Source organism: Drosophila rhopaloa, unplaced genomic scaffold (genome assembly GCF_018152115.1).
Source record: "Drosophila rhopaloa isolate 14029-0021.01 unplaced genomic scaffold, ASM1815211v1 contig_115, whole genome shotgun sequence".
NCBI classification, from domain to species: Eukaryota; Metazoa; Arthropoda; class Insecta; order Diptera; family Drosophilidae; genus Drosophila; species Drosophila rhopaloa.
The window spans coordinates 17,267,554-17,295,222 of record NW_025334990.1 but is presented as its reverse complement, the minus strand read 5'-3'; the positions used below and the strand labels follow the sequence as shown (position 1 = coordinate 17,295,222).

Sequence of the window (27,669 nt, the reverse complement as noted above, 5' to 3'; positions counted from 1 at the left end):
AAATCCCATATATATATTGGAATAATGCATAATTTTATTAAATATTTTGACTTTCTCTTATAATGTTTCCGTTCATACTTTGTCAAGGCCAATCATAAGGCAAACTAATTTCAAATTCAACCGAAAAGTTAAATAAAAGCAAAAAATAACTGCAAAATATCCATTAAAGATACGCTCCCACTCGTTTGGAGCTGTTGTCATAGCCGATTTTCTGGCAACCATTTGATCATCGAGTGTGCTTCGACTTACAAAACTAGGTACGAACTACAATTAAACCCTAGGTGATATATACAGGGGTGAATATGTTACGCCTAAAACTCGGGCAATCAAAATAATAAATAATATCACAAGCGAAAGAAAATTATAAATATATGATAGGGATTATCAAATGTTAGGTGTTACAAGTTACGAGTTACACAAAATCGATTCTAACGATTAATTTCATAAATTACGAAGACACTGGTATGTTTCTCTAGCTGTCCTATTTCCTTAGCAAAGGCATCGATAAGGCCGCCTGCACTGCGGTCGTGGCCAGTCAAAAAGTCTGGGCCACCGTCTACAAATTATAATTACGATTTAAACAGTCTTTGTTCGTTTTGGGGGCGGGTTGCGGTTGGGGCTACGGGGCAGCCGCCAGTTTTTGGTATTTGATCCTGATCATCATTTGGTTTAGCTGCCATTCAAATGTCCGCTATGGTGAAATTTTGGATGGAGTTGTAGTTGCTGCCGCTGGCTCCGGCGCTGCACTTGCGTGGCAGCACCTTGGGTACCGCTCCGTCCACCCCGCCAACATCGCCACACCCACCCCCGCCACCGTCGTAGTTGTGATTGTTGTTCTGCAGGAAGTGCTGCTGCTCGGCCGCAGCATGATTCAGCTCGTACAGCTCCATGTCGTCGTACTGGGAGATGCCGAAAGCCCTGGTGGGCGCGTACTGCAGGTCGTTGACGTCATCCTCTTCCTCCTCCTCGTCGTCCGTGTGATGCTTGTGCCTGGGCATGGCCACCACAAAGTCCTCCAGGCTGCGCTTGACGGCCGCATCTGAGCCGGTGCCCGAGTCCTTGCTGGACAGATGATCCTGCTGAGCCTCCAAGTCGGTCTGTTGCAGGTAACTAAGGGTTAGACCCTGCTCCAGGCACCGCTGTTCGTAGGACGGGGTCGTAGTCACGATGAGGCGACTGTGGGTCACCTCGCCATTGCCACAACCCAGATCGGCTAGACTGCGCGGCCTCAGCTGCGTCTGCTGCTGCTGGGTGGGAACACCATCGAGGACTAACTGCGACTGGTGCGGCCTCAGTTGCGTGCGATTCAGGGTGGTGAGCTGCGTCTGATCCTTGTCCAGCGTGGAATGCAGACTGGCCTGAGTGCGAGCCGCCAACCTATCGGCAGCCAGACTCATGCGCAGCTTCCTCTTCTGGTAGCGCAAAGTGCACCAAATGATGCAGCAGTCCACCACGACGCAGATGACGGTTAGCATAATTATACCCATCAGCAGTACATCCCAATTGAGATTCTCCTTGACTACGACCAACTCCGACTGCAGTGTAAAGGTGCGCGAATTATCCGTTATCTCGCAGCGGAAGTGTCCGGCATCGGTGGACTGGGCATTGAGGATCACCAACAACTCCTTGTTATTTGAGAAATAGTAGCGATCTCCATCCGGGGCCGTTGGCGAGATGTGTATAGGCTTGTTCTCCTTAAACCACTCGCGGTGTGAATGCTCTAGCTCAAAGTCTGCATTCGCTGTTTCACTGAGACACTGCAGCACGCAGGTGCGACCCACAACCACCTCCTGGTGCACCAAGGGAATGCTGGGCTGAGGTTTGTCTGCGTATTAGAAAGGAGAAACATTAGTAAAAGTCTAAACAAAAAGTTAGCAATAACTCACCATTCACCACGAGCGTGGCATTGACCTTTATCTCGCCCGCAGCACTCACTGCTGTGCACGTGTATATGCCAGAGTCTATGGGCTTGGCGTTGGTTATCAGGAAGGCATTTTCCTCGCGTATTACCTGCAGCCGGCGCTCGGTGGCTGCTGGGAATTCACTGCCGCCGAACTTTTGCAGCGCAATCTCTGGAGTGGGGTCTCCACTGGCCGAGCACACTAACCGAGCCGTTTCCCCGGCGTCCAGTGTCAGATTGGAGGGCACTTGCCGGAAGGTTGGATGAACTGGGCGTACAAATAAAAAGATTAGTATAAATAGATTTCAGAGTAGTAAAGTGATCTTACTTCCTATGGATATCTTAAACTTCTCCGCATAAGTGGTTCCAAAGGCATTCGATACCACGCACTGATAGCGTCCAGCGCTTTCGTATGTTACATTTGTTAGCTTCAGGTAGCCGTAGATGGAGGTCTGATTGGTGCCCGGGTCGTGATGGATCTGCGTCTCCGTGCTGGAACCATCGTGAAGTGCTAAGGCGCGCTCCTGGACATGCTGATTGTCGTGGCGCCACTTGATCTTCAGCTCATCGGCGGCGGCCAGGGAAGCCGCTGTCGGAGAACTGGCTATGCACTGCAGAGTGATGTTGGCTCCATTCACGGCCAGCATGTTGTCTGGCTCCTGTTCCAGCCTCGGCTTCGGCGAGTCCACTGAAATAAAGAAAATTAGGATTAACTAATCCAAGCATCACTTAAATAAACTTACCGCAAACCAACTCCGAACCAGTTAGGGACTTCAAATGACGATCTAATAGATGATCCGGATAGCCACAGACCGCATGTTCTGCCTGATGGGGAAATCGATTCTTGAGCCACTGCTGGAACCAGATCAGATCGCAGTCGCATATGAAGTTCAACGATTTGAAAACCAACTTATTCAGTCGGAGCATGTGCTCAAAGGCATTAAGCTGGATGCTGGCCAGGGCATTTGATCCCAGATTGAGTATTTCCAGGTTGTTTAGGCCACTCATCGCCTTGCTGCTTATCTGCTTTAGATTATTGCCATGCAAATCTAGGCGTCGCAGCTTGCGAAGAGCTTTAAATGGAGCCGCCGCACTCTGGTCCTCGATAATCCAGGACAAGCGATTGCGACGCAAATTCAACTCCTCCAGATTCTTCACACAGTCAAAGGTGTTCTCCTGCAGATATTGCAGTCGGTTGTGGGCCAGGTTGAGCGTTTTCAGGCGATGCAGACAGTCCAAGTGCTGGGGTTTAAACTCGGTAATGACGTTGTTCGAGAGGTCCAACATCTCCAGCGACTGTGTGAACTCCCAGGTGTCCAACTCAATGCGCGATATGGCATTAACCGACAGGTTAAGGTGGCGCAACTTGGTCAGGTTAAAGAGACCCTGTCGGGAAAGCGAACTGATCTGGTTCATGGCCAGATCAATGGTCTCGATGTTATGCATCACATGGAAAACGCCGTCCTGCAGCGCTCGGATTTTATTTGACTTCAGTTGAAGATTTTTCATCGAAATAAGACCACGAAACGTGGACCAGTTGATCTCCAGTTGGTTGAAGTTCAGAGCTCTGCAAAACGGAATAGTGGCATTATTAATATAAATATTAAATGGGATCTCTGTGCTTATTACAACTTACAGCTTCTTCAGTCTGTTTAAATTCTGAAACACCCCCAAGGGCAGAGAGCTGAGGCGATTATTGTTCAGTTCCAGGTCTGTGAGGTTATTCAAAGCCGCAAACGAGTGCTCATTCACATTGGCTATCTCATTGAAGCTGAGTATTCTATGGATACAAGTCAAATGCATTAGATAATTGCTTGGATTAAAGAATTGTCCAACAACTTACAAATGAACTAGACTATTGGGCTTCGGAAAAGAGTTAACCTCGATGGTGTGTAGCTGATTCCGGGACAGATCCAACGTTCTTAGCAAAGGCAGCGCTGCCAGAGCTTCGTTGGAGATGCTGGTAATATGATTGTTGGCCAATACCAAGTGTTTAAGACTACTGAGACCAGTGAATTTGGGTATCACTTCCAATAAATTCCGCTTTAAAGACCTAAAGTAAATATAAATTCAATTAATTAAAAAGTATTATTATAGTAAACCCAAGCACCACTTACACTTTTGTTAGATTGGACAGATTGCGAATCTCCAGGACGGTTGTGTCATTCAGTTTGTTGTTAGCCAAATGCCTGTGGAATAGATAGAAACGAATTGATTACATTTTAAAAATCGTTGGCTTGTCGAATGCACCTCAATTATGTCACAATTATTGATGAAAAACTACTGATAGCAAGCGAACTGCGTTTGCATAATTTAGCCATGCATTAAATTGATTAAAAGCGGGACGATAAAATCGCAACCCCCCGAAAATAAAGGAAAAATTGAGGGCAAATGTCGATGTTGAGGGTTGTGCCACTCTGCAATTTCTATTCGCAGTCTATCTGAGGGGGTGGCTTGCCATTTCATCCCCCAGGATTATATAGATTTAAATATTCCCAAACGTTGCAAACTCCACCATTAGCCTTTTTTTTTGTTGGATATGAATATTTGCGGAACATAATCACTGTATAGAAAAAACTATTCTTAAGTTGTTTACTCAAGATTTGGAATAAAAAACACTTATGTGGACAACAAGATAAAATGTTATAATTAATCTTAAAAAATTGACAAAATGGACAACGTTAAAGTTTATGGAAAAGCAAAACAGTGCCTATTCAAAAAAACATTGATTTGTGCAGTTTTATACTGTCTGGCTTAAAAATTTTCACAGATTTTAGATGTCTCCCTGGATTATGATCCATGTCCTTAAGAACATGTTTTTATTTAATACTTAAGGACTTCATCAAGTCATGGTTCATCTTCCCATTATATACTTACAGAGTTTGCACGTAGCTGGGCAAGACGGGCACCCGTTCCAGATGCAGTTTGTCGCAGTCGAAGAGGACATTAAGGCACTTGCAGTCCTTGGGGCAGTCGATGTTGTACCTATTATTAGCTTTTGCAGACGCGGCAGCTGCCTCCAGTGCTTTTTGGGCCTGCTCGTACTGCCCGCCATCGTCGGCCACGAATCCATTCGTCTCCAGCGATGCCGATTGGATGGCAAAAGAGGACGAGGATATCTGAGCTGGGGCCGGGGGATGTGAGGCGGCCAGTGGGTAGTGGAGTGCAGCCATGTCCTCTTCGTCCACGTCGGCATCCGAGTCGTCCTCGTTGAGGGCCATAAAGTGCTGCCTTGCGTTGGTATAGCCCCGGTTTCCTCCGCCCGATCCCGAGCCCGATCCTCCCGACGAAGCTCCGTTCCTGGTCAGCATGGCAAAGAGTTGCTGCTGCGGCAACTGTTGATTGTAGGAGGCGCCGCCGGATTTGAGGAAGGCACTCAGGGGGGATCCCCCCGTGGATCCGGATCCTCCTCCATTTCCATTCGATGATGACGGCGACTGGGCGGCGCTTTGACAAATTGTGGCCGCTGTTATCAGCAGCATGTACGTAATTAGCAGCAATTTATTGATTTTATTGAAATCATCGGTTGTAGTATAATTGCAATTATCATTATTATTGTTGCGTCGCCGACGTCGTCGCCATGACATTAAAAATTTGCCATTGCCATCGCTCGTTAGTTCGCAGCTCCTACTTGTTTTCATGTTGCATATTCGATGATTACTGGCGACTAAGGCGATATCATCATTCGCCTCCCCCATTTTTGAGCCGACTTTTATGGCCGAAACGTGCATTTTGCGGCTTTTGTTAAATTCGTTGATTTCCAAGAGGCATTAAGAAAGTGCCGTTTATTTCCTGCGAATGTCACTCGGCGTCCGCCAGTGTTGGAAAGCTTCTTCCGCCAACCGGGAGCTCTGCGATCCCGAGCATGATGCCTGCAAAAAGGGAGATCAATCAAAACGATCAGATTTGAGTTAAGGTTGCTTTCCACAGAGGAAATAAGGAGAAGGCGTTATTTAATATTTTACAACAACATAAATATAATTAAATAATTGCCTATACCTTAAATTAAGGAGAGAAGAGTTGTCTAAGTATGTATGTATGTTATTTAATATTGGGTTTTAAATGGCTCGTAGAATGTTTAGAGAATATTAAAATTAGAAAGTAAACTTAGACCAATGATTAAAATCACTGAATTAAATCATCTGAAAAGTTGACAAAATTGTTAATTGCTAAACTTTTATTGTTTTCAAGCTCCGAAATCAAGTAAAAAAAAGGTAAAAGCGGATTTCAAAAATAGTAAGAGTATCTTCCTTCGAAAATTGAGATACATTTAATAATCCATTTAATGTAAAGAAAGTCCTTTTCCCAAAAACTGTTGTACTAAATATTATTTTTGAAAAATGTTGGATCAATTAAACTGAAAATGTAATTTAAAAATCAACCAAATTATAATTAAGAAGCTCTTAAAAATCATTTTAATAGCTGTCAACATAAAGAAACCCCTCAGAACTTTTAGTGTTAGTTGCGTTCCACAACGTTTGAGCTCAAATGTATATAAATTTGCATGCTTTATAAATATAAATAATAATTGTGCAGAAAGTGCCAGTGTCTCTGGCCGAGCAGAGAATATATACTCATTAAATTAAAATACGACCGGATGTTTTGTGCGAAAAAAACGCGCAGAGCCAACGATTTTATAATGCAAACAAAACAAAATAAAACGAGCGCTTTGCTGGCTGCGAAAACAGCAAAACATCATCATCATCACCGTGGCGACGACGACTGGGGGACTGCGGGGCCCCAGGAGGCATTCAGAATTCAGAAATCAGACGTAATGTCTTCATCTTGCTCCAGAATTGTGCAGCGTGTGCAGCTTTTATTTCGAATAAATGTAGAGGGCGTTGGGTGAGTCCAAAGCTCGCTAAATTCGGTGACAGTACGGCGGGGAGATAAAGAATGGACGGATGCTGCGCAGTTTGCGAGCTCTAGGCACTAGGCACTATCACCTTTTCGGTGCCCGGACACTGAATGCTGGAGCACTTTCCCACCAACGGGCCATAGAGACACCCACAAAAAAGGGCAGCTGGCAACGAATTAAAGAAAATACTCGGCAATTACCGCAGCTCAGCAGACTTGGCATACAATACCATACCATATAGTATATGCTACGTACATATATAGACAGGCTACTAAAAATGGTCTGGCACAAACACAGGCACACACGCGTAAAAATGCCCAGACAACCAAATTTAGTAACACGCAAACGGAGGCAACAAAAACCGAAGCGTAATGAAATCAAATAAAAAGAGCAACGGCAACCGCTTACTTTGGTCTCAAGATTTTCTTCAAAGAGTTTTCTCCACATTTCTCACAGCTCCATGTCTGCTACACTCGCTTTGTCTATATATAGTAGGCTACTCGTTGGCCAGGGAAAAACTCAAGTGTCCGAAGTGAAGAGGCTTTGATTAGTTTCAGTCGAAGACGAAGACGAAGACGCAGACTTGGCCCCAATTTGGAACGAAGGCTCGTATCTGCCTATCTGTATCTGAAGATTGTCGCACGTTTTCCCGTTCTACATTTATTGTTTTTTACAGCCCTCTGCAATTATCTAATCAATAGGTTTGCACTGTCTTCGATCGCGGTATCTACAGAGGGAAATGTTTATATTTGTTGATATTTGTTCAGATCGTTTGGGGTAAATATTGGACTGGGCAAGTGCCTGGCCCAGAGAAATTGCTTCGATTGTGGTGGTAAAAACTTGAACTAATCAAAGGGTTTACCTTTGGATTCATAAAATCTTCGCAAGCAGGAAATTGGTCATTTAAAACGGATAAGTTGCTGTAGGTAAATATTAATTCAGGAAGTTTACTTTGAACAAATATTTCTCTAGTTCTTAGCATCTATATTAAGATTGTCCTTAATAATAAATCTTTGGTCAACTACTATTTAATTTAGTGTCAAATCACTAATAAAATCATTATTGGAAAAGTTCAATTAAGGGATTACCAACTAAGATAAAGTTTATTGTTTCAAAAAAGAATTCGGACCTTAAGTAATTTTGATAAATTTGACCCCTCTTAAGCTCTGCAAATTTGGGAAAGCAAGCGGGTGTAAGGCTATCGATCATCATCCCAACAATACGAACGATTTCGCACCTATCGATCAGCACTTTGATGAAGCCCGAACATCCTAAGCATGATGCGGGCCATTAAATCATTATCTGGGGGCTATCTTCCGATCTTGTGGCTCAATTTTCACACACCAATCAGCAGAGAGCGCTAATTTCCTCTGCCCACCGATGTGCCACCATTTTGAATCGATTTGCATGCATAATCAGCGGCTAATTCGCATATTGATAAGCCCGGGTTCTGTTTACACCGAAAAAGGTTAAAGCCGGGGATTTGAGGGAAAAACCCACGCCGCCTGAAACCATCTCTCGAGGGCTTTCACTCTGAACTCATTTTCGGACAGCTTACAGACAACCAAAAAATTTACGACCAAATGCAGATTTCGTTGCCTGTTTTTTGTTTAATTTTTCAGTGTTCAGTCGGTTTTTTCTTTTTTTTTTTTGTCGGTCATCCGTTGTCAACTCCCTCACAATTTATTAGATAACGCTCGGCCCCGGGTATTGTCTTCTTATAAAAACGACAAAATGTCGACGTTGTCGCCTGTCCGTTGGCGATGATGATATGATAATACACCCATTGATATGTGTATACAATGGTCCCAGTTCCAGCCACACATATGTTTATGCTACACGCATATACATATCCCCGTATAGTCATGATCAACGTGTGTATCTTCTGATGATCATTAAGAACGACATCGACAATCAGTTTTCGTTGTTTATATAATTATCGTATCTGTGCATTCGGGTATACATACCTATTCCTACTTCTTTATTAGCATTTTACTTCACTAAATGCCGTGCCTGCATTTTTATTTGACTTAGTTTTTAGTGGCTTTTGTCTCAGACGTCGATTTGTATTTGATTTTAACATTTAAATTGGTAATTTTGTACAGACTTTTTCACTCGACTTGTTGTTGTCGCCCACAGCTTTTTGTCATGGCTTTTTTGCTTTTCTTTTTGCTTTACGAAAGCGTTTTGGTTCGCCCAAATGGTTTGTCTGTCTTGTATTTTGTTTTTCGATTTATCTTGTTTATTACCTTTGCCAAACGAATAAAAATATACCATACACAATATTATTGTGAATAAGCTGACTGTTGCATTTGTTCAAGTGTTTTTTCTTCTCGCTGTCGTTGGCGGGTATATAAAAAAAGCCAGGCAAGAAAAAACAGAGTCAAAAAGCAAAAACAACTAAAGCTCCGCCAGTGGGCGGTCGGAAAATTTAGGTGAAAAATGGGGGTGGGGGTGGAGGTGGCGGTGTGGCAAGCAGTGGGTGGGGTGGGGTGAAGTGGGGTCGTCGAGCAGCTGCAACTCAGGCGATGCGATGCTGCCAAAACCCAAGGCACCGTGGAATAAGTGTGCTCATTTTTGATCAATTATGTTAAAGCTATTAAAACTGGAACTGTTATATTTCAATTTTATAAAAAAAATTCTTGGCAAGCGTGAACTGGTTTTGTCTTAAAAGATAGAAAGCTTAATCCTTTTATTTAAAACAAACAAATATGTGAAACTTATGAAAAGTGTGAAGATTTAAAATATTTGTTTATACACCCTTTGTAATTTTTAATACCTATCTTTAAATCAAGAAGGACCTCAACATTGAATCATAACATAAGACTTTTATTTATGACAGATCTTTCGTAGCTAGCAACTATAAGCCAAAGTGGTGTTTTGCATGAATTGACTCAGTTAACTTTTGAATTTAATGTTTTAAAAGTACATTACTTCTTTGTCCCACTGTAACAGCTCGAAAGACAAAGCCAAATGCAGAAGCAAGAGGAGGACAAAACGTTTGAAGCTGCGCTTTGTCGCGTGTTTATTTGTGGTCTTTGTATTTGTATCTTTTCTGCTAAGTTTTCTCTGCCGACGTCTCTGTTGCTGCGCTGTCACTGTGGTGATGTGTGCAATGATGTGCGTGGGCAGAGAACGGAAATCGCGTGCAGTCGACGCCAACGTCGCTGCCTCACATTGTCGTAATGTGTTACGTCAAAGCGACCGCACACCACTATAGATTTGTGTATATATGCATGTACCACATTAAAGGTAAAAACGTCGCGCTGTCTGCGGCAACTAATTAGGTAACGTGCCAGCAGCCAACTAGAAACAAGAACAACAACTAGAACCCACGATAAGAGGCAGCGCTGTTGGCAGCGCAGTCACCGCAACGCAAATAGCAACATAAATTTTGCACACACACAGAGAAACAAGCGCGAGCTCGAATAAAAATCCAATAAGAAACAAAATTGCCAGGCTGTCTGGCAGCCCAGGTCCGTTGTTGTTGCTGTAGCTGTTGTTTTTGCCACTCTTCTGTTTTTTTATTTCTTTTTTTTCGTAAATATAAATTTAATTTTGTAGCCATTAATTTTCCACTCTAGATACGAGAGACGTCGTTCTATACCCGCATGTATACGTATTATTCAGCCTCTCAGCCTGGGCCCGCTAATTAAATAACTAAAAAAAAATATATAGTTTATAATTGCGCGCTTTTTGTTCATTTTACAGGCCAACTTTTGCTGTTAATCCAACCAAAAAAAGCCGAGTTTCCTGTTAACTCGAGCGAAATTCAGTAGTCACTTGAACATCTTTTCCAGCGGAAAAACAATCTTCAATTTAAAATAATTAAAGAACACTTTTTATTAAAAGTATGAAAGTTTTAACTGTAGAAATGACATATTGCATGTCCTAATTTATGACCTTATTAATTCCTATTTTAAATGTATTATTAATGTTTTATAAAGTCTAAAAATTGTATTTTTAACCTTTTTAAAATGGGAAAACAATTGTGTTGCAGTAACAAAGATTTCACTAGAGTCTTTTGCCGGCTAATAACGCTTTACTGGGCTCAAGATATTGACAGATAGACAAAGAACTCACTTTATAAGTTTGTTGACTCGTGTATTTACTCATTTCACATTTTCAAGTTCAATTTTGCGCAATTAGTAAACATTTATTGTTATTATTATTATTTTCTTCTTGCTTCGGTAGGTTTCTGTATATATATAGTATACATTCAAGTGCGTCGATGTATGTGTGTATAATAAATTAACGTCTTTTTTATCGCTTCAATGATAAACCGTTTTGCTTGATTGGTCTAAGGCACATAAATGCAGAATAAATAAAGCACAACAAATGCTTACGGTGTTGTTGCACCTTGTTGTTGCTTTTCTATGATAAGAACGAAGCGTGTGATATCATATGCCAAATATTATATCCTATCCATATCTATTCTTTTTGGGGTGTGGTGGGCAGCAGTCAGGTGTATATGAGTTTTCCTAGAAATCCTACTTGTGTGGGTCTTTCAATATTTTACTTTATTGCTATTAAAACATTGTAGCCAACAAATTACCTGAAAAACCTAGAACCCTTGACATCTTATTTCAGCACAAGCTCGGTGACCTCTTATTTAGAAATATATTACAGAAAAGTTACAATATACTACAACAAAGGAGATGTTCGAATTATACAGCATAAGCAAAAATGATATTTTACCGGAAAATTTGGCAATAAAGAATAACTATGATAACACAAATGGATATACTTTTGAAAACCAATCACTGAGCAATTCAGCAGTAATTTTTTCCAATGGAAATACTTCAAAAATAAGGGTAAATAAGCGATCTGAAGTACCCAAATTTAATTCCGTGAGACCAGTGCTTCGTAGAAGCGAACGGATTAAAAACCAAATAGAAAAACGGAGCATGCAATCCATGGCGATCCAAGAGCAACCCACATCTAAATCTAGTCGATCTGCGAGACTTACGATTCCGACCAGTCGCAACTGCAAAACTAAAAGGTTCTCCCCACCGCCCATGTACTTCGAATGTGCAGATATAAATGGAAAGCTTTATAAACTAGGCGATCTGTCAGACGACATGGAAGCAGGCACTTCTTTCAGGAGGCACCAGCAGAAGTCGCTTAGCCAAATACAGCGCCCCAACTTGGGAACTTCTAGACCTCGTCGAGCAAGACAACCCAAGGATCCAATTAACTGTATGGTTGCAAGTCCACCAATTCCCAATGAGGGATTGCCTGAAAAAGAGGTGCCTCGTAGGAATGAGCGTATTCAAAATATAGAGGAGAGACTCAAGATACCCGAGGAAACCAATCCTAAGGAGCAAAACCTAGGTAGTCTTGTTAATATGCAGCCATCACGAAGCAAGTCTGATCGTTTCGAATATTCGGATATAGACAAAAAGTTTGATAAACTAAAAGACATTTCTGAAAACATGAAACTTGGATTAGTTTTTCGAGAGCGACAGCAAAAACAACAGCACCAAAGAAGTCGTCGAAAACTAGGAACTGCTGGACCACGTCAAATAGGACTTTTAAAGAAGAATTCTATAAAGATTTCATCGCATCCCTTACAGAGAGATTTATCAGTAATAGATTTAGAATCATTAAATACTCCGAAAAAGGCGAAAGAACCACCTCTGCTGAGGAGAAGTGCGCGAATTCAAGAACTTAAATGCAAGAGAGAATCTTTGGAAGCCAGTTTAAAGAAGGATAAAGATCAACCTATGTCGAAAAAGGAGCCACAGCTTAAAAAAAAGCTAGCTATTCAACGTGAGTCTCAGAAATGTTGCAAGTGCAAAACTAGGGTGTTTCCACCATACTTTGAGTGCGCCGAAATAAATGGAAAGCTTTATAAACTCAGCAACGTAACCGAAGATTTGGAACTTGGCGCTGCCTTCCGGAAGCAGCAGAAATCGCAAAATAAAAACACTCGACGAAACTTGGGGACTGCAGGACCTCGTCGCGCAGCTGACTCTAAGAAAAATACTGCAAAGAAATCTTCTGCCACATCAAGAAATTAAACTTTCGTTATAAGAAATAGTTGAAATTGCATGTTAAAAATATCACAGATCCTAAAAGACAAACTATATGTATTTGTCAGTAGCTGTACCATCATTATTATTTTAAAATCAAAATTTTTGTACCTTTTCATTTTAAATAAGAGTTATGTTGACTATTAATACTAAATACTAATAAGATTATAAAAGTACACACGTCTTTTTGTTATGCTTTTCCGCCACTCTGCCCCAATTGTGCGTCACTAATCTTATCCTGCATCAACTGATTTCCCAGAAAAGCCTTTACGATGTGTTCGGCGATGATATCACCTGAGAACGAGTGACAGACTTGCACAATTTTACCCGCTGAAGTCACATAAACAGAAAGGCTTCCGAACTGGGCGGCTATCAGCCAGGTGATAAACAAACTCAGCCCTGATACTACAGTTTTGTACGCTGTATTATTGTGTTTGTCAAACTCGGAGGCCTCGCCGGACTAACGAAGTACACACGTATTTCCAGATAGTGTCACGATGGAGACACGGGCACTCAAAGCGCGATCTCTCACCTTGAACCAAAACGGCAACTTGTAATCCCCCAGACTTAAGCTGCTCGTATATTCGAGTATCTGGGTATCAGATAAAAGCAGAAAGCCGCAGGAGGAGCTCAAGCAGCGCATTCAAAATTAATCTTCGGCGGAAATAATTTTCGATTTTTTGTGCTCGCATGAAAATCCCAAGCATGTCAAATTGTATTCCATTCAAGCAGCAAAATGAGAAAAATAAAAGCCGGCGAGAAGGAAAGAAAAATGCGCACATTGAGTCGACTGTCAAGAGATCTTAGTGAAACGAGAGAAAATAAAAAGCGATCCTGCAAAAGAAGACTTATTTATGAAGAATCATGCAGGAATGATACGGGTTAATAAAGCGACTTTACGATGCCCTGTAATCAGTTTATAAGAGAAAAGCTACAAGTTTTTGTTTTGTTTTTAACAAGGGCCTAACTAAAGTACTATTAAACTAAGAGATATATAAACTTTGTGTAACTGATGTACTTTAAATTAAACTAGGAGATATATAAACTGTGTGTATATTTAGCCGTTTGGCGTGAATTTTTGTAAGGTTTAACAGCGGTATTTGATTTTGTAGCTATTTTAATCCAAGAGATCTAATGCAGTTTTTACTTAAACTGCTTTGGACTTGACTAGTTGTTACTATTAAACATATATGAGGTTCATGAAGGTCTCTTCTGTTTACTGTGCCTGATTATATTGAATCCTTTTAATAAAACGATCTCATTCACCCAGGCAATATACCTCTTGTACTTTACTGAGTACCTGGTACATAAAAAAAGAGATTTAAAAAAACAAAATAATAAAGAACGCAGGGCTTTGGAGCTGTCAGTCGTCGAGGTCCCAGAACGCGGCCTACGAAATACAAAAGGCCGGCAGCTTCGGTTCGGGCCAAGTGAGAAAACCAAGCGCGACACCAACACCAAAAACCGGCTGTGGGAAGAATCCCCCCCTCCCTGCCACACTCCGCGCATATCTCCCTCTCGTTCTTTCGCCACTGCCCATCTCGCTTCCACACTCTCCTGCAGTGGGGCCGCCATTGGGAATTGAATTGGATTTCCAGTCAACGTTGAAATTTCAGTTTGGCTGCCTTTTCGAAGGTGTGAAGAAAAAATAAAAACACAAAGGCAACAACAACAACAAGAACAAGAGGAACAAAAGCGGCAGGGGCACAGCACGAAATTCTGAAAAACTCCAGGAACCAAAAGCCAAAACGAAATCAACTGAAGATCTGCAGGGAGCTGCAGAGCAGAAAAACAACAACAGAAAACTGGATTGGGCCTCGTTTTCCAAAGACGGAGCAGCCAAAAGCAGCAACAACTGCAGAACCGGGCAGAAAGAGGAAGAGATTCTGGGATTTCACTTGCATTGTTACTGGATATGATCGGTCAAATATATGTATAAGGTATGTTCAAGGTATTCCAATGTGTGCGTGTTAGAAGGGAGCATCTGTTTCTGGCAACGAAGGTCTTTTGATTGGGATTCGTTTCGGGTTTTTCCTCTCAATTCTTTTAAGCGGATTCTGTTGCCCTTTTGGAGTTTTTGCCACTTTGGGAATTAGGAGGGTGTGTGTCTGTGTGGAAAAGGTGAAAAGTACTTGGGATTAGTAATAATGGGATAATAGATCATGAGCTTGACTTTTTGGAATGTCCTTTATGCCCAGATATTGTTATTCATGGTGAAACCTTATTGTGAATCTGAATAGTTTCTAGAATAATAAGCTATTCATCCGAGGATTTAGTTTTCTGTGAATGAAGCAAAATCAGTAAGCATAAAAAAAAGAAAAAACAATGTAATAGAACTGTGCGTGTTCGGAAATTATATTCTTTTATGGCCAACATTTTAAAAAATACTCTATTACTCCTCTCTTATTCTAAGCAATCAAATTTTAAAATGTGAACTTGACTAAATGGGGGAGTGTTTTATATTGATCTTATCTTTGAGATCTCTTAAATATGTCAACCCTAGTTCTTCATTTGCATTTAACCGAGAAACCCTTTTCCTGAAAATTGACTTTGACATGTTGGGTACATGTTTTTATTTTTCTCTTTTTGAAAAGTGATCCAGCCGAAAACCCTGGAGAAATCCCTAGTTCAAAGTTACAGCTGTGCACGGAGCACACACAAACGCAAAGAGACAAACAGATAATTCCCGCATAGATCGGGCAGCCACAAAGATACCCCGCATGCACGTAGATACAAAACATACGTACACATAATTCCGAGCAGCAAAACTATTCAACTTCGACCGAATCTGATTTCTGAAACTGATTGTGTGTATGCGTTGCCTTGGTTGTTGTTTTCAGTGGTGTTCGGGACGTCAGTTAAACGAAAGCCGACAAGAAGGTAAGCCCACGAGGAATCCTCCGCAAGCCACACTATATGTACACTCAGAAAAAATACCAACAATTTATAACTGAGACGAACAAACGAAGTTTTCACTACATTAAAATGTTTGTTTTTAAAAAATTGTAATATCAAGAAGTACTTCTTTAGGGACATATTTATTATTGATTGTTTACAGAGTTTATCAATCAGTTTTCTAATATCTTGCGCTTTAGAAACAAAGTTCTTATTCCAATTCCACTTGACATATGAATCAAATTGCAATAATATGCTTTTAAGCATTTCATAAGATGTATGTTATGTTGGTAAAATAAGGGGTTTTTTTCACTGCACCCCATGGTGTATGCCCCACACTCCTGCCACACACTTCAAGTCGCTCGCTTGGTCGTCGGCTTAAATTGGTTTTTATTGTTGTTGCACATGATGTCCATTGTTGGTGGTGTTGGCCCTCGTAGCTTCGTTTTGACCATATTTCTTGTTGGTGCTCCGCTTGCTGTTGATGTTGTTGCCGTTTTACCTTTCTTTGAAGTCGCATTTAATTCTTTGAGTTTCTTATTCTGTTCATTTTTTTTTTTTCGTTTATTTCTTTTTTCATGGCAGACCTTTGAGGAGCGAAGACGACGACGTTGGGTTGTCTGGTCGAGGTGTGAAGAAAAGAATTTTTCTGTGCAATAATCTTGATGCCTTTTTAAGATTTGTAGCTGCCGTGGAGCTTTGCTCCTCTCGTCTTTTGGGGATTCTGGGGGAGCGGCAGGGGATGGAGGAAGGTGCATACGTTATTCTGCCTGAGCTCTTTCCTGGGTTTTTGTGTGTTCTCCCCGCGATTCGTTTCAGTTGAAAAATGGTTTTGGTTTAAGGAAATTTACACCATAAAATGCTGAAATAATTGGATACACTCTCAGCCCCGGCATCTCCGATCTCGCACCACACTTCGAGTGCATTTCAAATTGCTAATGATGAGGAGCCGGCCGGTGTAGCCGTAGCTTTAGCTTCCTCCACCGACTCCATCATTGCGAGATGCTTTCGTGAGACAAGAGACATGCCATGGTCAAGACTTTCGGTTCGGTTCGGTTTGGATCGGTTCGCCATCTGCGGCAATTGCAGTTCCCCTGGGCCAAGCCAACACCAACACCAACACCAGGCCATACAAACCCAACCCAACCCAAGAACCCCATTCCATCCGACCCAGCGGAGCATTAAATGCATTTATTTATGAGACCACCTGATATAATCTACGGCTGAAATTGCAGCTCATATGCATATGATGCAGAGGTGATACTGAGTTTAGCTAGAATTCACACCTCGCTTTCGGCCGGGGATTCTTAATAATATATTATGCTCAGGTACTGAATCTAAGCTTCAGATCCATTTTGCTTTTTCTGCTACTTCTTTCATGTGCACTTCAAAGTAGAATTAAAACAAAAAAAGCTCAAAGAGGATATCAGTCTTTCCATAGTTCAAGAGGTTATATAAACTTCATTGCTGTAAAAAATATGTTGCTTACAATGGAGAAAAAAAATGAAATTCGAAATCTCTAATATATGGTTATAAGTTTAACAACATTTGTTAATACTCATTAATTGTTAATAATAATCTATGGCTTTTTAGTACATTATTCTAAACGGGCATTTTATTGGGTAATAAAGAAAGAATGGAGCTCTTCCTTGAAGGTGAATAAACCTCTCGAGTCCGCAATATTCCCCACTAAAAATACATGTTTTTAAATGCAATATGCAAAGTAGGACGAAATTATCTTAAGAACCATTAGTAGAAAAACGAGGAGGAAAGCCATGAGGCCAAATTATCTCGATATTTTCTGCCTCGGGGGCAAAAAACCTAAAACTTAAAACCCAAAACCAATGAGACGGGGAAATTCCTGCCGCCAGACTCACTTATCGGGCCGAGTAAGATCTCGCAAATACAAATTGCATCAACGCCTAGTGTCCGACGGGGCTTTTGTGTGCCCAATCCCGGAGTCCCCACCCCGGGGTGCCTCCTCCCGATTTCGGACTTTGGACGGCCCTTGTAACAGAAAGACCAGTCAGATGCAACAACACGAACTAGTTGCACTAATCATAAAATCCCCCATCAATGTTAAAATGTATAAATGCAAAAATGGAAACGGCACGAACAACCAGCTGAGGAGCTCACGAATGTGGGCACAGAAACAGAACCCCATAGCTAAATTGCATTAAGTGTAATTATAACTAATTAGAAAACGGAAAAAGCAGAATCTGGAAAAAATGGCAACAATTCAATAGAGGCCAACTGGGCGAGGAATAACTGGCACAGCTCGAAAACAATAAAGCAGAATGAAAAAACATTTTTTAAATTGCTGCTGGAAAGTTATTAGAAACAGTGGAAATGATTCCACGATTAGTTCAAGCGAAAAACTAAAATACAAATGAAATAAAAAACTACCTTCGGACTGTGTTATTGAGGAAACTGCAGTTGACTCAGCATGGGAATAACTTGTGGATAAAAAATAAATAGCAACGTTGGGGATATCCGCTAGATATTGGTATTGGTGAAATCTCTAGATACTGGATGCGTTTATATTGAATTTGCCCTGTTGCCATATGTATAAATAAAATAAAATAGTATTGCATGACATGTCTGACTATCTGGTTATTCTTGCTTAATGATTTTGGATACTACATCTCAAGCCCCAAATTAGAAAGTAGAAAGACCTAACAAGATTTAAGTTTAACTTACTTTAAAAGTAAGCGAAAGATCACACGGCTTCCTGAACCTATTCATGATGGATTTCTAAGTATTTTTCAAGTTTTCAAATTGATTGATGGAATTTAGTTTGCCGTTTCCAGTCTTAAATTGTCCGAGTTCTTTATTGCGATCTCTGTGGCTTTGTAGGCACGTGTGCTGCGCTGCCAGCCATTACCTCCGACTCAAATCTACGCCACAAATCTGAATGTGCGATACCGCAGATTAGCATTCGAGGGGGCGGCCGGAGGATGGAGAACTGGGGGCACAATGAACTCGAGCGAGGGCTTCGGGGAGTCAGCGAGATAAATCATTTAATATAGCGCGCCATTTATCATCTAACATGCCGGGCTGTATATCATTCATCTTTTGCATAGGCCCCGCTGGGTGCCTCAGGAGTTGAGAATAGAAACAGATATACAGTCGAAATTTTGTAACTTCAACTTCTTCTGGAACTAATTTTCTGTACCTCGAACGAATTTTAAAATATCGGAATATTCAGTTTCTTTAAAAATGGAATAATATAGATATATTCTAGCGAAGGCTAATTCTTGTAAAATATAAAACAATTTACCTGCCTGATCTCTCATTTATTTTTCTATTAATAAAATACTTTGCAATACTTAAGTTTAGTCATTTATAATTACTCAATTATTTAACTTATTTAAACATTCTAACACTCTTCTGTTTTATAATTCTTAAGTAAGTAAATACTTTCTACCGTTGAAAGTGATTTGATTTATTAATGTTTTACTTTACAGGAAAGATAAAAGCGAGTTGTTATTGAATAAAGAAACAGTTTAAAATAGTAAATGTTAAAGAAGTAGAAGATAGTAAGAGATATGGAAATACTACTAAAGCTATACAAATAGAACACAATATCAAAAAGTAACAGGTAAACAAGAGAGCTGAGCTACAGTTTGGCAAAAGTCAATTTGTAACTTAATTAGGCGGCGGAATGCAGCATTTACTCACCTATTCAAATTGACGGCGAACGGCAAACGGTGGGCGGGGGATCTCGGCGTGTGGGTGGTGGGCGTTCGAGGTAAACAAGCGGGCGAGAGAGAGACGGGGCACAGCGGAGGAGGGACAGAGACAGAACAGAGCCTTAATGTCTGCGGCGGCAACCTATTACGTACGTCGTATTGTATACACATGCATATTCATATGTGCGAAGGAAATGAACAAATGTTTGGCCGTCTGTTGTTGTTTGTCTATCTCTTGCGGTGATGATGATGATTCCTATTTCCAATTCCCGATTCCCGCTTGTTTATTCGTCACTTTAACACGTTCGATGCCGACGTCGACGTCACCGACACGCGCACGCACACTTGCACAGCTTATTTTTATTTCGCTTTTCTAGTATTGGTGTATTTTTCCTCAATTGCGGTGGCGGCAAGCTCACACACACATTTACGGGCGACTCCACACTAGCACACCATTGACAACAACAGTGCACGTAATGCGTGATTTTTAGCGGGGGCGGGGGTATTTGTTGCTATTTTGTTTGCTGCCGCTCAGTTTTCAGTTCTAAGCCCGCGATTTGTTCACTTATCAGGGGCTTTCAACAAAGGCTCGCTGGCGTTTTAATCGAAGCCACAAGCATATGTATGTTTTTTGTTATTGCCGAGATTTTATGCTCACACACACGTTGGCTCTATCTCGCTCTCACGCACACGCCATTAGAATTGTTGTGGATTTTCCAGCTTCGAGTGCGTCTGGCATACAGAAACCGATTCGAATTGGCTGTGCAGCGGTGCACGCTTTGATCATTTACCAAACGGGGCAAATCGTTCTTGTTCTTAATTAATTTAAGTCAGCAGCTACGCGACGAAACGAACGACCTGCGGCTGTGAAAATTAAACGTAGAGTGACCGCAACTTGAGCGTTGACTTACACCTCGATCTCTTGAAAATGTCAATTCAAAATGTACTACAAAATCCCGAAAAACCAGCTATCTGGTGGTTGGGAACTTGGCTAAAAATACCACCAATACTTAATACTAAAAAATGCACCAATAATAGTTTTGAATTTGATAACATACCAAAATAATTGTGTTATTATTTGAAAAGCTGTTTTACGTTACCAATAACAAAACTATTTTTGGTTATAAGAAAAATAATATATATAAATATATTAGGGGGAATTAATGATAGATTAATAATATACAAAAGTGGGACAATATCTTCTGAAGTTGTCTTTTGCCCTTTTAATTTTAGAAGTGAAATAGTTCTGGCACTATTTCGCTCTTGCGAAATACAAGAAACCGCGAGTTCTTTAGAGGATGATAACTTAACATGTAACGATATCGCAATTAAATAACACCAAAAAATCGTCTAATGGAGTCACAGCAAATACAAATCATAAAATAAAAGACATTGACTGATTTATATTTTAAAAGTGATCATAAATATCAGTCATGACTTAATATCTGACAAATAAAGTAAAAGCCTCTGATATATGTAATGTTTTGAGAAATAAAATATATCTCTAAATAACTTTTTTCTTACATCTATTACTAGTTAAACTTCATATTTATGTTTTTCCGTCGCTGGATTTTGATTTTGAAGTATTTTAATTATTTATGACAATGCCTTGCCTTAAATTTGCAATGTTTGTCAAATAACATGGTGCTCAAATATAATCTTTAAAAAATGAATTTTAAATTCCAAATCGGCTTAAGTATTTCCAAATTGAAAAACTGGCATCCCCCAAAACAGTGCTATAAAACGGCGGACGGCCACAGCTGTTCCGTTAGTAACCGAAATGTTATTATTGAGTAAGCTCCCCAGAATAACGCAATGGCTGCCGAAGGATCCAAAGGACCAGCGGAGCATATGGGGCTATGTTGCCGTCGCCTTCAACCAGGTGGACGCGGAACGGTTGGCAAAAGTGGGACCAAACCGCCTGTGCGCCGAGTGGATCATTAAGAACGGAGGCGGAGTGCGATTTGTGGATAGTCCCACCAGGTTGTGGAAGGATTACAACTCGCTGCCGGCGGAGAACACTCAGTTTTGCCTCAAGGTGGTGGACGCCTCGAATTCCTCCATCATGAAGATAGGACTGGAGCACTTAAAGGATTGCAAAAGCATCGACACGGTCATCTTCCACAACTGTAAGCACCTGGAGAACGATGGATTGGAGGGACTGCATCACATCAGCAACTCACTGGAGCGATTGCAGGTTTCCGGCTGTTACAACATCACCGATTCCGGCCTCGCAGTGATCGGGGAGCTCAAAAATCTGAGACAACTAGTCATATTCGACATGATATTCGTGAAGAACATGGCAGCGGTGGCAGCCAAGCTGAAGAGCCAGCTTCCGAGCTGCGACATCAAGGCCACCAAGCTCGGCGTTACGTTAAAGCCCAAAAAATAGTCAGCCAATGGTGATTTGTCGTGTTGTTTTGGTCAAAATTTGTAAATAGAAATGTCAGAAACGTGTTGGAAAAGGCTGAACTTCGACATTGGATCTAAATAATCAATCTCATCTCGTTTTTAGTTTTATGTTTTGAAGCTTCATACTTACAAAAACTCAATAAAAATTATAGCAATCCTTTAAAAATACCTTTTAATTTTATAATTGGTTTAATATTTGTAAGTAAAATCTTTTATAAAAAAAAAAACTACTAAATTCAAATTCTTTGGGTAAATGTATTTTTACATTCACAACACTGGCAATGTAACGTATCTATGAATTTTCCTTTGACCGAGGCGCGGTCATACTATTTTTAGGAAGGACAAAATGTGAAAAAAATAATAGTAAAATGACTAAGTTAAAGTATTTACTTAACTTTGCGACCCAGCCACGATCCATTTCGCACTCCAATCCCAAGGAGCAGATCCTGAACTGCCTGACTTATGGCCTGCTGGTGATTGTGGCCCTTTGCGCGGGCTTCCTGCTGTGGGACTTGTCCAACAGTCCTCGGGAAGGATTCTTCCACGGAAAAAGGGACTCGCACACGCTAATCCTGGACCTGGAGCACATCCAGGAGATCTCCCTGAATTCCGAGGGCGAGCAGCGGCCACGAAATGTGAACTGCACCTTTTGGGACTGCCTGAACATCTACAAGTGCGAGCACGATCGCCTAAAGGTCTACATCTATCCGCTGCAGGAGTTCGTAGACGAGCGGAGCGACAAGGTGGCCACCACCCTGTCCAGCGAATACTTCCAGATCCTGGAGGCGGTGCTGAAGAGCCGCTACTACACCTCGAATCCGAACGAGGCGTGCCTCTTCCTGCCCAGCCTGGATCTGCTGAACCAGAATGTCTTTGACAAGCACTTGGCGGGAGCTGCTCTGGCTTCCTTGGACTTCTGGGATCGCGGTGCCAACCATATCATCTTCAACATGCTTCCCGGGGGAGCCCCATCCTACAACACAGTGCTGGATGTGAATACGGACAATGCCATAATCTTTGGCGGCGGCTTCGATTCTTGGTCATACCGCCCAGGTTTCGATGTCGCCATTCCTGTCTGGAGTCCGCGCGTGGTGCGGCAACATGCCCATGCCACAGCCCAGAGGAAGTTTCTCTTGGTAGTCGCCCAGCTGAGTATCCTTCCCCGGTTCCTGAGGAACCTGCGGGAGTTGGCCTCAACCCACAGCGAACAGTTGCTCCTTGTAGGAGCCTGCGAAAACTTGGACCTCGGCATGCGCTGCCCTCTGTCGCAGCACCATAGGTCCCTGGAGTATCCTCGTCTGCTTTCACGAGGCAAATTTTGCTTGCTGGGCCGAGGCCTTCGCATGGGTCAGCCCGATCTGGTGGAAATTATGTCTCAGCATTGCATTCCCGTGATTGCCGTGGACAACTATGTGCTGCCCTTTGAAGATGTAATTGATTGGTCACTGGCCTCGGTTCGTATACGCGAAAGCGAACTACATTCCGTGATGCAGAAGCTAAAGGCTATATCGAGTGTCAAAATCGTTGAGATGCAAAAGCAGGTTCAGTGGCTGTACTCTAAGTACTTTAAGGATCTGAAAACAGTGACGCTGACGGCGCTTGAGGTGCTCGAGAGTCGCATCTTTCCGCTGCGTGCCCGCAGCAGTCGCCAGTGGAATGCCATCGACACCAATGCCCGTTCCACCTTCAATCCCCTTTTCCTGCCTTCGCTGGCGCCAAAGTCACAGGGATTTACCGCCGTCATCCTCACCTACGATCGCGTGGAGAGTCTCTTTCTGCTGATCCAGAAATTGGCAGTAGTGCCCTCTTTGCAAAGCATTTTGGTGATTTGGAACAACCAGAAGAAGTCACCGCCACACTGTGAGTTCTTTGGCAATATACCTTTTCAGTATAGTTATTATTTCTTGTTCCTTTATAGTATCCACATTTCCATCTATATCGAAGCCCTTGAAGATTCGGCAAACCAAGGAGAACAAGCTATCAAACCGATTCTATCCTTATCCGGAAATCGAAACTGAAGCTATTTTAACCATAGACGATGACATCATCATGCTGACAACAGATGAGTTGGACTTTGGGTAAATTGAACTGGTAATGAGTTAATTTTCCTGTCTAATAATTTTTCTTTTAAAGTTACGAAGTATGGCGCGAGTTTCCCGATCACATTGTGGGCTTCCCTAGTCGCATCCATGTCTGGGATAATGTCACAATGCGCTGGCACTATGAATCGGAGTGGACGAACCAAATATCAATGGTACTCACTGGAGCCGCCTTCCATCACAAGTACTGGAGCCATATGTACACACATGCCATGCCGGGAGACATTAAGGATTGGGTGGATGAACACATGAACTGCGAAGACATTGCGATGAACTTCCTGGTGGCCAACATCACCAATAATCCTCCCATTAAAGTCACTCCTCGAAAGAAGTTCAAGTGCCCGGAGTGCACTAATACGGAAATGCTTTCCGCCGATCTGAATCACATGCGGGAGCGTTCGGCCTGCATCGATCGGTTCTCAAAGATCTACGGCCGTATGCCGCTGCGCACGGTGGAGTTCAGAGCGGATCCGGTATTGTTCCGGGACAATTTCCCAGACAAGTTGAAGCGCTACAACGACATTGGTAGTTTGTAAAGGGCCGAAACTGAGAGCTCAATATTCCAATGGAATCTAAGGAGATATACCAAAGACTTGTGGGAATTGCGCTCAACTCCTTTAACGGAAAACTTATGTTGCAGTCGAATATTTCATAGGATTATCATATCGCTAAACATATAAAAACAGATAGAGGCGGTTCTGGTTTTACTTATGTTCGACTTCAAAATTGTATTCCAAATCAATGAATATTTAATTTGAATTCGCATCGATGCGGAAATAGTTATTACTGTTTTAGAGAAATTTTAAACTGGATTTATGTCCTCACTGTACTTTTTTGTATGTAGAAAATTATTTATTTAAAAAATACTTTTAAATTGGGAGATATTAAGTAGACTTAATTTTTGTTTTCAAATCGAAAATAATTTATAAATACTGGAACTAGCCTGTAAATAGATAACAGAAGTTGATCTTATCGTAAAGAGTTTTATTATATGGACTGCTTCAAGCTGGGAACTGATCTCTTGCATTAAGTAAATTGTACATCTTAAGGTCTGCGAAAATGTTTTGGATTGGAAAAATGCTGTGCTAATATCATTAACATGGTGGCAGTGATCTTAAGTTCAGGCTTCTTTAATGGATGCCAAATACTCATTGTAACGTTGCTCCTGTTGCTGCTGGAGTTTCTGCAGCTTCTTAATTTGGCCTTTGCTAACCTCTTTGCCTTCTTTGTCGAGTGTGGGCAGGCCCTGAAATTGGATCAAAATGTTATCAAGTGTGCATATTGTTTATATTAATCTGCCTTACATTTTCATCGAATGCTGAGTACTTTTCCGTTTCACCGAGAAACATTTCCTTGGGATTAACACGACGCTGGGCTTCCTTCGCCGCCGCAGCCTCAGCAGCTGCCTGCTTCTTGCGCTCCTTCTCAGCTGCTTTCTCCGCCTCAGCGGCCAGCTTGGCCTCCCGCTCCCGTAGAAGTGAGTCCCGGTCAACCAGCTTTACAGCATACTTTCCGCCATCCTTGTCCTCCAGTCGCACACCCAAATTGGGCAGCACATTGTCGCGCAGATCGTCGCAGAGCTTTAGGATGTCAAAGGCCTTCAGGGTTTTGGCTTGCTCGCGTACCAAATTACGGAATTCAGCCAAGGACTGAACATAAGGCAGCACGGTTGTCTCCAGATCAGCGCCAGCTGCTTGCGATCCTGAGCCACTACTGACGGGGAACCCAATGCCACCACGGGGTCCGGAGATAGCGCCAAAAACGTGTAGGAGGTCCGTGATGTAAGTGGCTACATTACGCAGCAGCAGACTGTTGAGCCGAGCTTTATTGTCCCGAATGTAAACATTGGAGGCCGATACCAGCTCGCGGATGGCGTCAAGGGCGCTACGAGTGTCAATGTTATCTGCAAGATAAGACGGAAGATATAATTTGGAAAATTTGTATACTACTGATAATTTCCTTATTCTTTATACATACCACAGAGAGCTGCATGCACCTGGACTTGGGAACTAGCGAACTTCTTTTGCAAAGCCGCCTCTACTTCTGTCCATGCATCAAATTGCCTTCTCTGCTCTTCGGAGAGCACGTGTCGGGTCAGATCCTTGACATTCAGGAAGAACTCCTGCGGGCAAAAATTTATATTGAATCCTTATTTAACCTTATATTAAGCCCGCCTTACGTTGAGGAACTTTTCGTACTGCGTGGCCATTTCCATAGTGTTCTCCGAGTAGTCGAGTGTGTCCTTCCACGAGTGCAGCAGGAACGCCAGTCGCAGCTGGGTGGCTGAGTGCTTCTTGAGCGCTTCCTGGATGGTCACAAAGTTCTTCAGCGACTTGGACATCTTGCAGCCGGCGATGGTTAGGTGGCCTGTGTGCAGGAAGTACTTGACCCACTCGGCCTCGTTAAAAGCCGCCTCCGATTGAGCCAACTCGTTATCGTGATGGGGAAACTTCAAGTCCACTCCGCCAGTGTGTATATCAAATGTTGGGCCAAAAATATCCGAGGCCATGGCCGAGCACTCGATGTGCCAGCCGGGCCGTCCCTTGCCCCACGGACTATCCCACCAAGGTTCTCCAGCTTTGCTTGCCTTCCACAAGGCAAAGTCGTTCGCCGAACGCTTCTCAGAAAGGCGATCCTCAGCCACGGACAGATCGCCTTCGCCCTCTTGCAGGGATTTGGTGTCGCCATAAGCCTCGGGCACCAACTTGGCATAGTGGTGCTTCTCCCTCTTGTCGAAGCCATTTACATCGAAGTAAACAGAGTTGTTGGCTGCATAGGCTAATCCGTTATCAATGATCTTTTGGATGAAGGTGACGATCTGCGGCACATATTCCGAAACCCTTGTTAAAACATCTGGCGGCAGAATCTGTGAAATATTAAATTGGGAAATGATTCATTTAAAAGTTAATGACTTCTACGAATGACTCACATTCAACGATTTCATGTCGTTGTGGAACTGGTCTTCCCAGTAGCGTGGCAGAGCCTCGAACACAGCATTGTCATTGATCTGGGCTCCTTTCTGGGAATCCAACCAATCGGAGATGGGGTCCTTGGCTTCGTTTAGGTAATGCTGACGCTTCTCGGAGATCTCCTGCTCCACTCCCTTGGAAACGGCTTTGGTTAGGCCCTCCACGGCATCATTCATGCGTTGCAGGGTTTTGTCTAGCATAACCTTCTTGTCGGGATCCGTGTTCTTGGCGCACGTGTCCTGGAATCGCACGAGCACCTCCTTCTGCTGGCCCAACAGCTGATCCAGAGGGAACTTTGCTGCCTCACTCGCGTATTCCTCGAAGAGATGGTTCTGCCGCGCCCGCCGGATGATCTTGTCGTCGATGTCCGTGATGTTCATCACATAGTGAATGTTGTAGCCGAAATAGTTGGCCAGAATGCGCCGCAGAATGTCGAAGGAAATGTAAGATCTGTGGAGTGGGAGTGGTCGAAATGTGATAAGATATACCCGTGATGATGTGGCGCACTAATTGAGACCAACCTGGCATGCCCCATGTGGGAAGCGTCGTAGACAGTGGGTCCGCAGCTATACCACGTTACATTGTTCCCGTCCAGCGGCACAAACTCCTCCTTCTGGCGGGTAAGACTGTTAAACAGCTTTAGCTTCGGTCGCTCCGCCGCCTTGGGAGCTTGCCACGCCGGTTGCCCACGTTTCGACATTATCTTGTTGTGTGTCTGTGTACGTCTAAACAGTCAATCCAATCTCCTCTGCACTTGCAATGCGGCAAAGTTTCATCAGCTCTGGAATGAGCAACAGCTGTCTGCGGAC

General features: G+C 42.4%; 5 protein-coding genes across 5 annotated transcripts; 3 read left to right on the top strand and 2 right to left on the bottom strand.

Annotated features, from left to right (window-relative positions):
* Positions 1 to 12: 12 nt before the first annotated feature.
* On the bottom strand, positions 13 to 20,272 carry LOC108048888 (leucine-rich repeats and immunoglobulin-like domains protein 1). The gene is made up of 9 exons (XM_017129830.1): positions 19,370 to 20,272; positions 4,778 to 5,772; positions 4,018 to 4,089; positions 3,744 to 3,953; positions 3,537 to 3,680; positions 2,644 to 3,467; positions 2,229 to 2,588; positions 1,887 to 2,168; positions 13 to 1,825 (listed from the first exon to the last, which is right to left on the bottom strand). The coding sequence occupies exons 2-9, from the start codon at positions 5,629 to 5,631 to the stop codon at positions 681 to 683; spliced, it is 3,891 nt and encodes a 1,296-aa protein (XP_016985319.1). The 5' UTR covers positions 5,632 to 5,772; positions 19,370 to 20,272; the 3' UTR covers positions 13 to 680.
* LOC108048890 lies at positions 10,962 to 12,863 on the top strand. Its single transcript, XM_017129833.2, has one exon. It carries the CDS (start codon positions 11,417 to 11,419, stop codon positions 12,779 to 12,781), a length of 1,365 nt encoding a protein of 454 aa, XP_016985322.1. The 5' UTR covers positions 10,962 to 11,416; the 3' UTR covers positions 12,782 to 12,863.
* A 741-nt stretch (positions 20,273 to 21,013) lies between the features above and the next one.
* Positions 21,014 to 21,960, top strand: LOC108048883 (ATP synthase subunit s, mitochondrial). Its single transcript, XM_017129824.2, has one exon. It carries the CDS (start codon positions 21,161 to 21,163, stop codon positions 21,770 to 21,772), a length of 612 nt encoding a protein of 203 aa, XP_016985313.1. The 5' UTR covers positions 21,014 to 21,160; the 3' UTR covers positions 21,773 to 21,960.
* A 132-nt stretch (positions 21,961 to 22,092) lies between these two features.
* On the top strand, positions 22,093 to 24,863 carry LOC108048917 (exostosin-2). The gene is made up of 3 exons (XM_017129871.1): positions 22,093 to 23,652; positions 23,711 to 23,870; positions 23,926 to 24,863. The coding sequence occupies exons 1-3, from the start codon at positions 22,161 to 22,163 to the stop codon at positions 24,425 to 24,427; spliced, it is 2,154 nt and encodes a 717-aa protein (XP_016985360.1). The 5' UTR covers positions 22,093 to 22,160; the 3' UTR covers positions 24,428 to 24,863.
* On the bottom strand, positions 24,858 to 27,667 carry LOC108048916 (cysteine--tRNA ligase, cytoplasmic). The gene is made up of 6 exons (XM_017129870.2): positions 27,382 to 27,667; positions 26,821 to 27,310; positions 26,071 to 26,757; positions 25,869 to 26,013; positions 25,196 to 25,794; positions 24,858 to 25,137 (listed from the first exon to the last, which is right to left on the bottom strand). Exons 1-6 carry the CDS (start codon positions 27,558 to 27,560, stop codon positions 25,012 to 25,014), a joined length of 2,226 nt encoding a protein of 741 aa, XP_016985359.1. The 5' UTR covers positions 27,561 to 27,667; the 3' UTR covers positions 24,858 to 25,011.
* Positions 27,668 to 27,669: the final 2 nt, after the last annotated feature.

Bases quoted from the DNA above. Each gene is read 5' to 3' on its own strand.
- LOC108048916 (XM_017129870.2), bottom strand. From the start codon at position 27,560: ATGTCGAAACGTGGGCAACCGGCGTGGCAAGCTCCCAAGGCGGCGGAG. The intron at 26,014-26,070 runs GTAAGGCGGGCT...TTTTGCCCGCAG, and splicing joins AGTACGAAAAGTTCCTCAAC to GAGTTCTTCCTGAATGTCAA. The intron at 25,795-25,868 runs GTATGTATAAAG...CTTATCTTGCAG, and splicing joins GGTGCATGCAGCTCTCTGTG to ATAACATTGACACTCGTAGC.
- LOC108048890 (XM_017129833.2), top strand. From the start codon at position 11,417: ATGTTCGAATTATACAGCATAAGCAAAAATGATATTTTACCGGAAAAT.
- LOC108048883 (XM_017129824.2), top strand. From the start codon at position 21,161: ATGTTATTATTGAGTAAGCTCCCCAGAATAACGCAATGGCTGCCGAAG.
- LOC108048888 (XM_017129830.1), bottom strand. From the start codon at position 5,631: ATGCACGTTTCGGCCATAAAAGTCGGCTCAAAAATGGGGGAGGCGAAT. The intron at 3,468-3,536 runs GTAAGTTGTAAT...TCCGTTTTGCAG, and splicing joins TTAAACAGACTGAAGAAGCT to AGCTCTGAACTTCAACCAAC. The intron at 1,826-1,886 runs GTGAGTTATTGC...TCTAATACGCAG, and splicing joins TGCCACGCTCGTGGTGAATG to ACAAACCTCAGCCCAGCATT.
- LOC108048917 (XM_017129871.1), top strand. From the start codon at position 22,161: ATGACTAAGTTAAAGTATTTACTTAACTTTGCGACCCAGCCACGATCC. The intron at 23,653-23,710 runs GTGAGTTCTTTG...GTTCCTTTATAG, and splicing joins GAAGAAGTCACCGCCACACT to TATCCACATTTCCATCTATA. The intron at 23,871-23,925 runs GTAAATTGAACT...TTTCTTTTAAAG, and splicing joins ACAGATGAGTTGGACTTTGG to TTACGAAGTATGGCGCGAGT.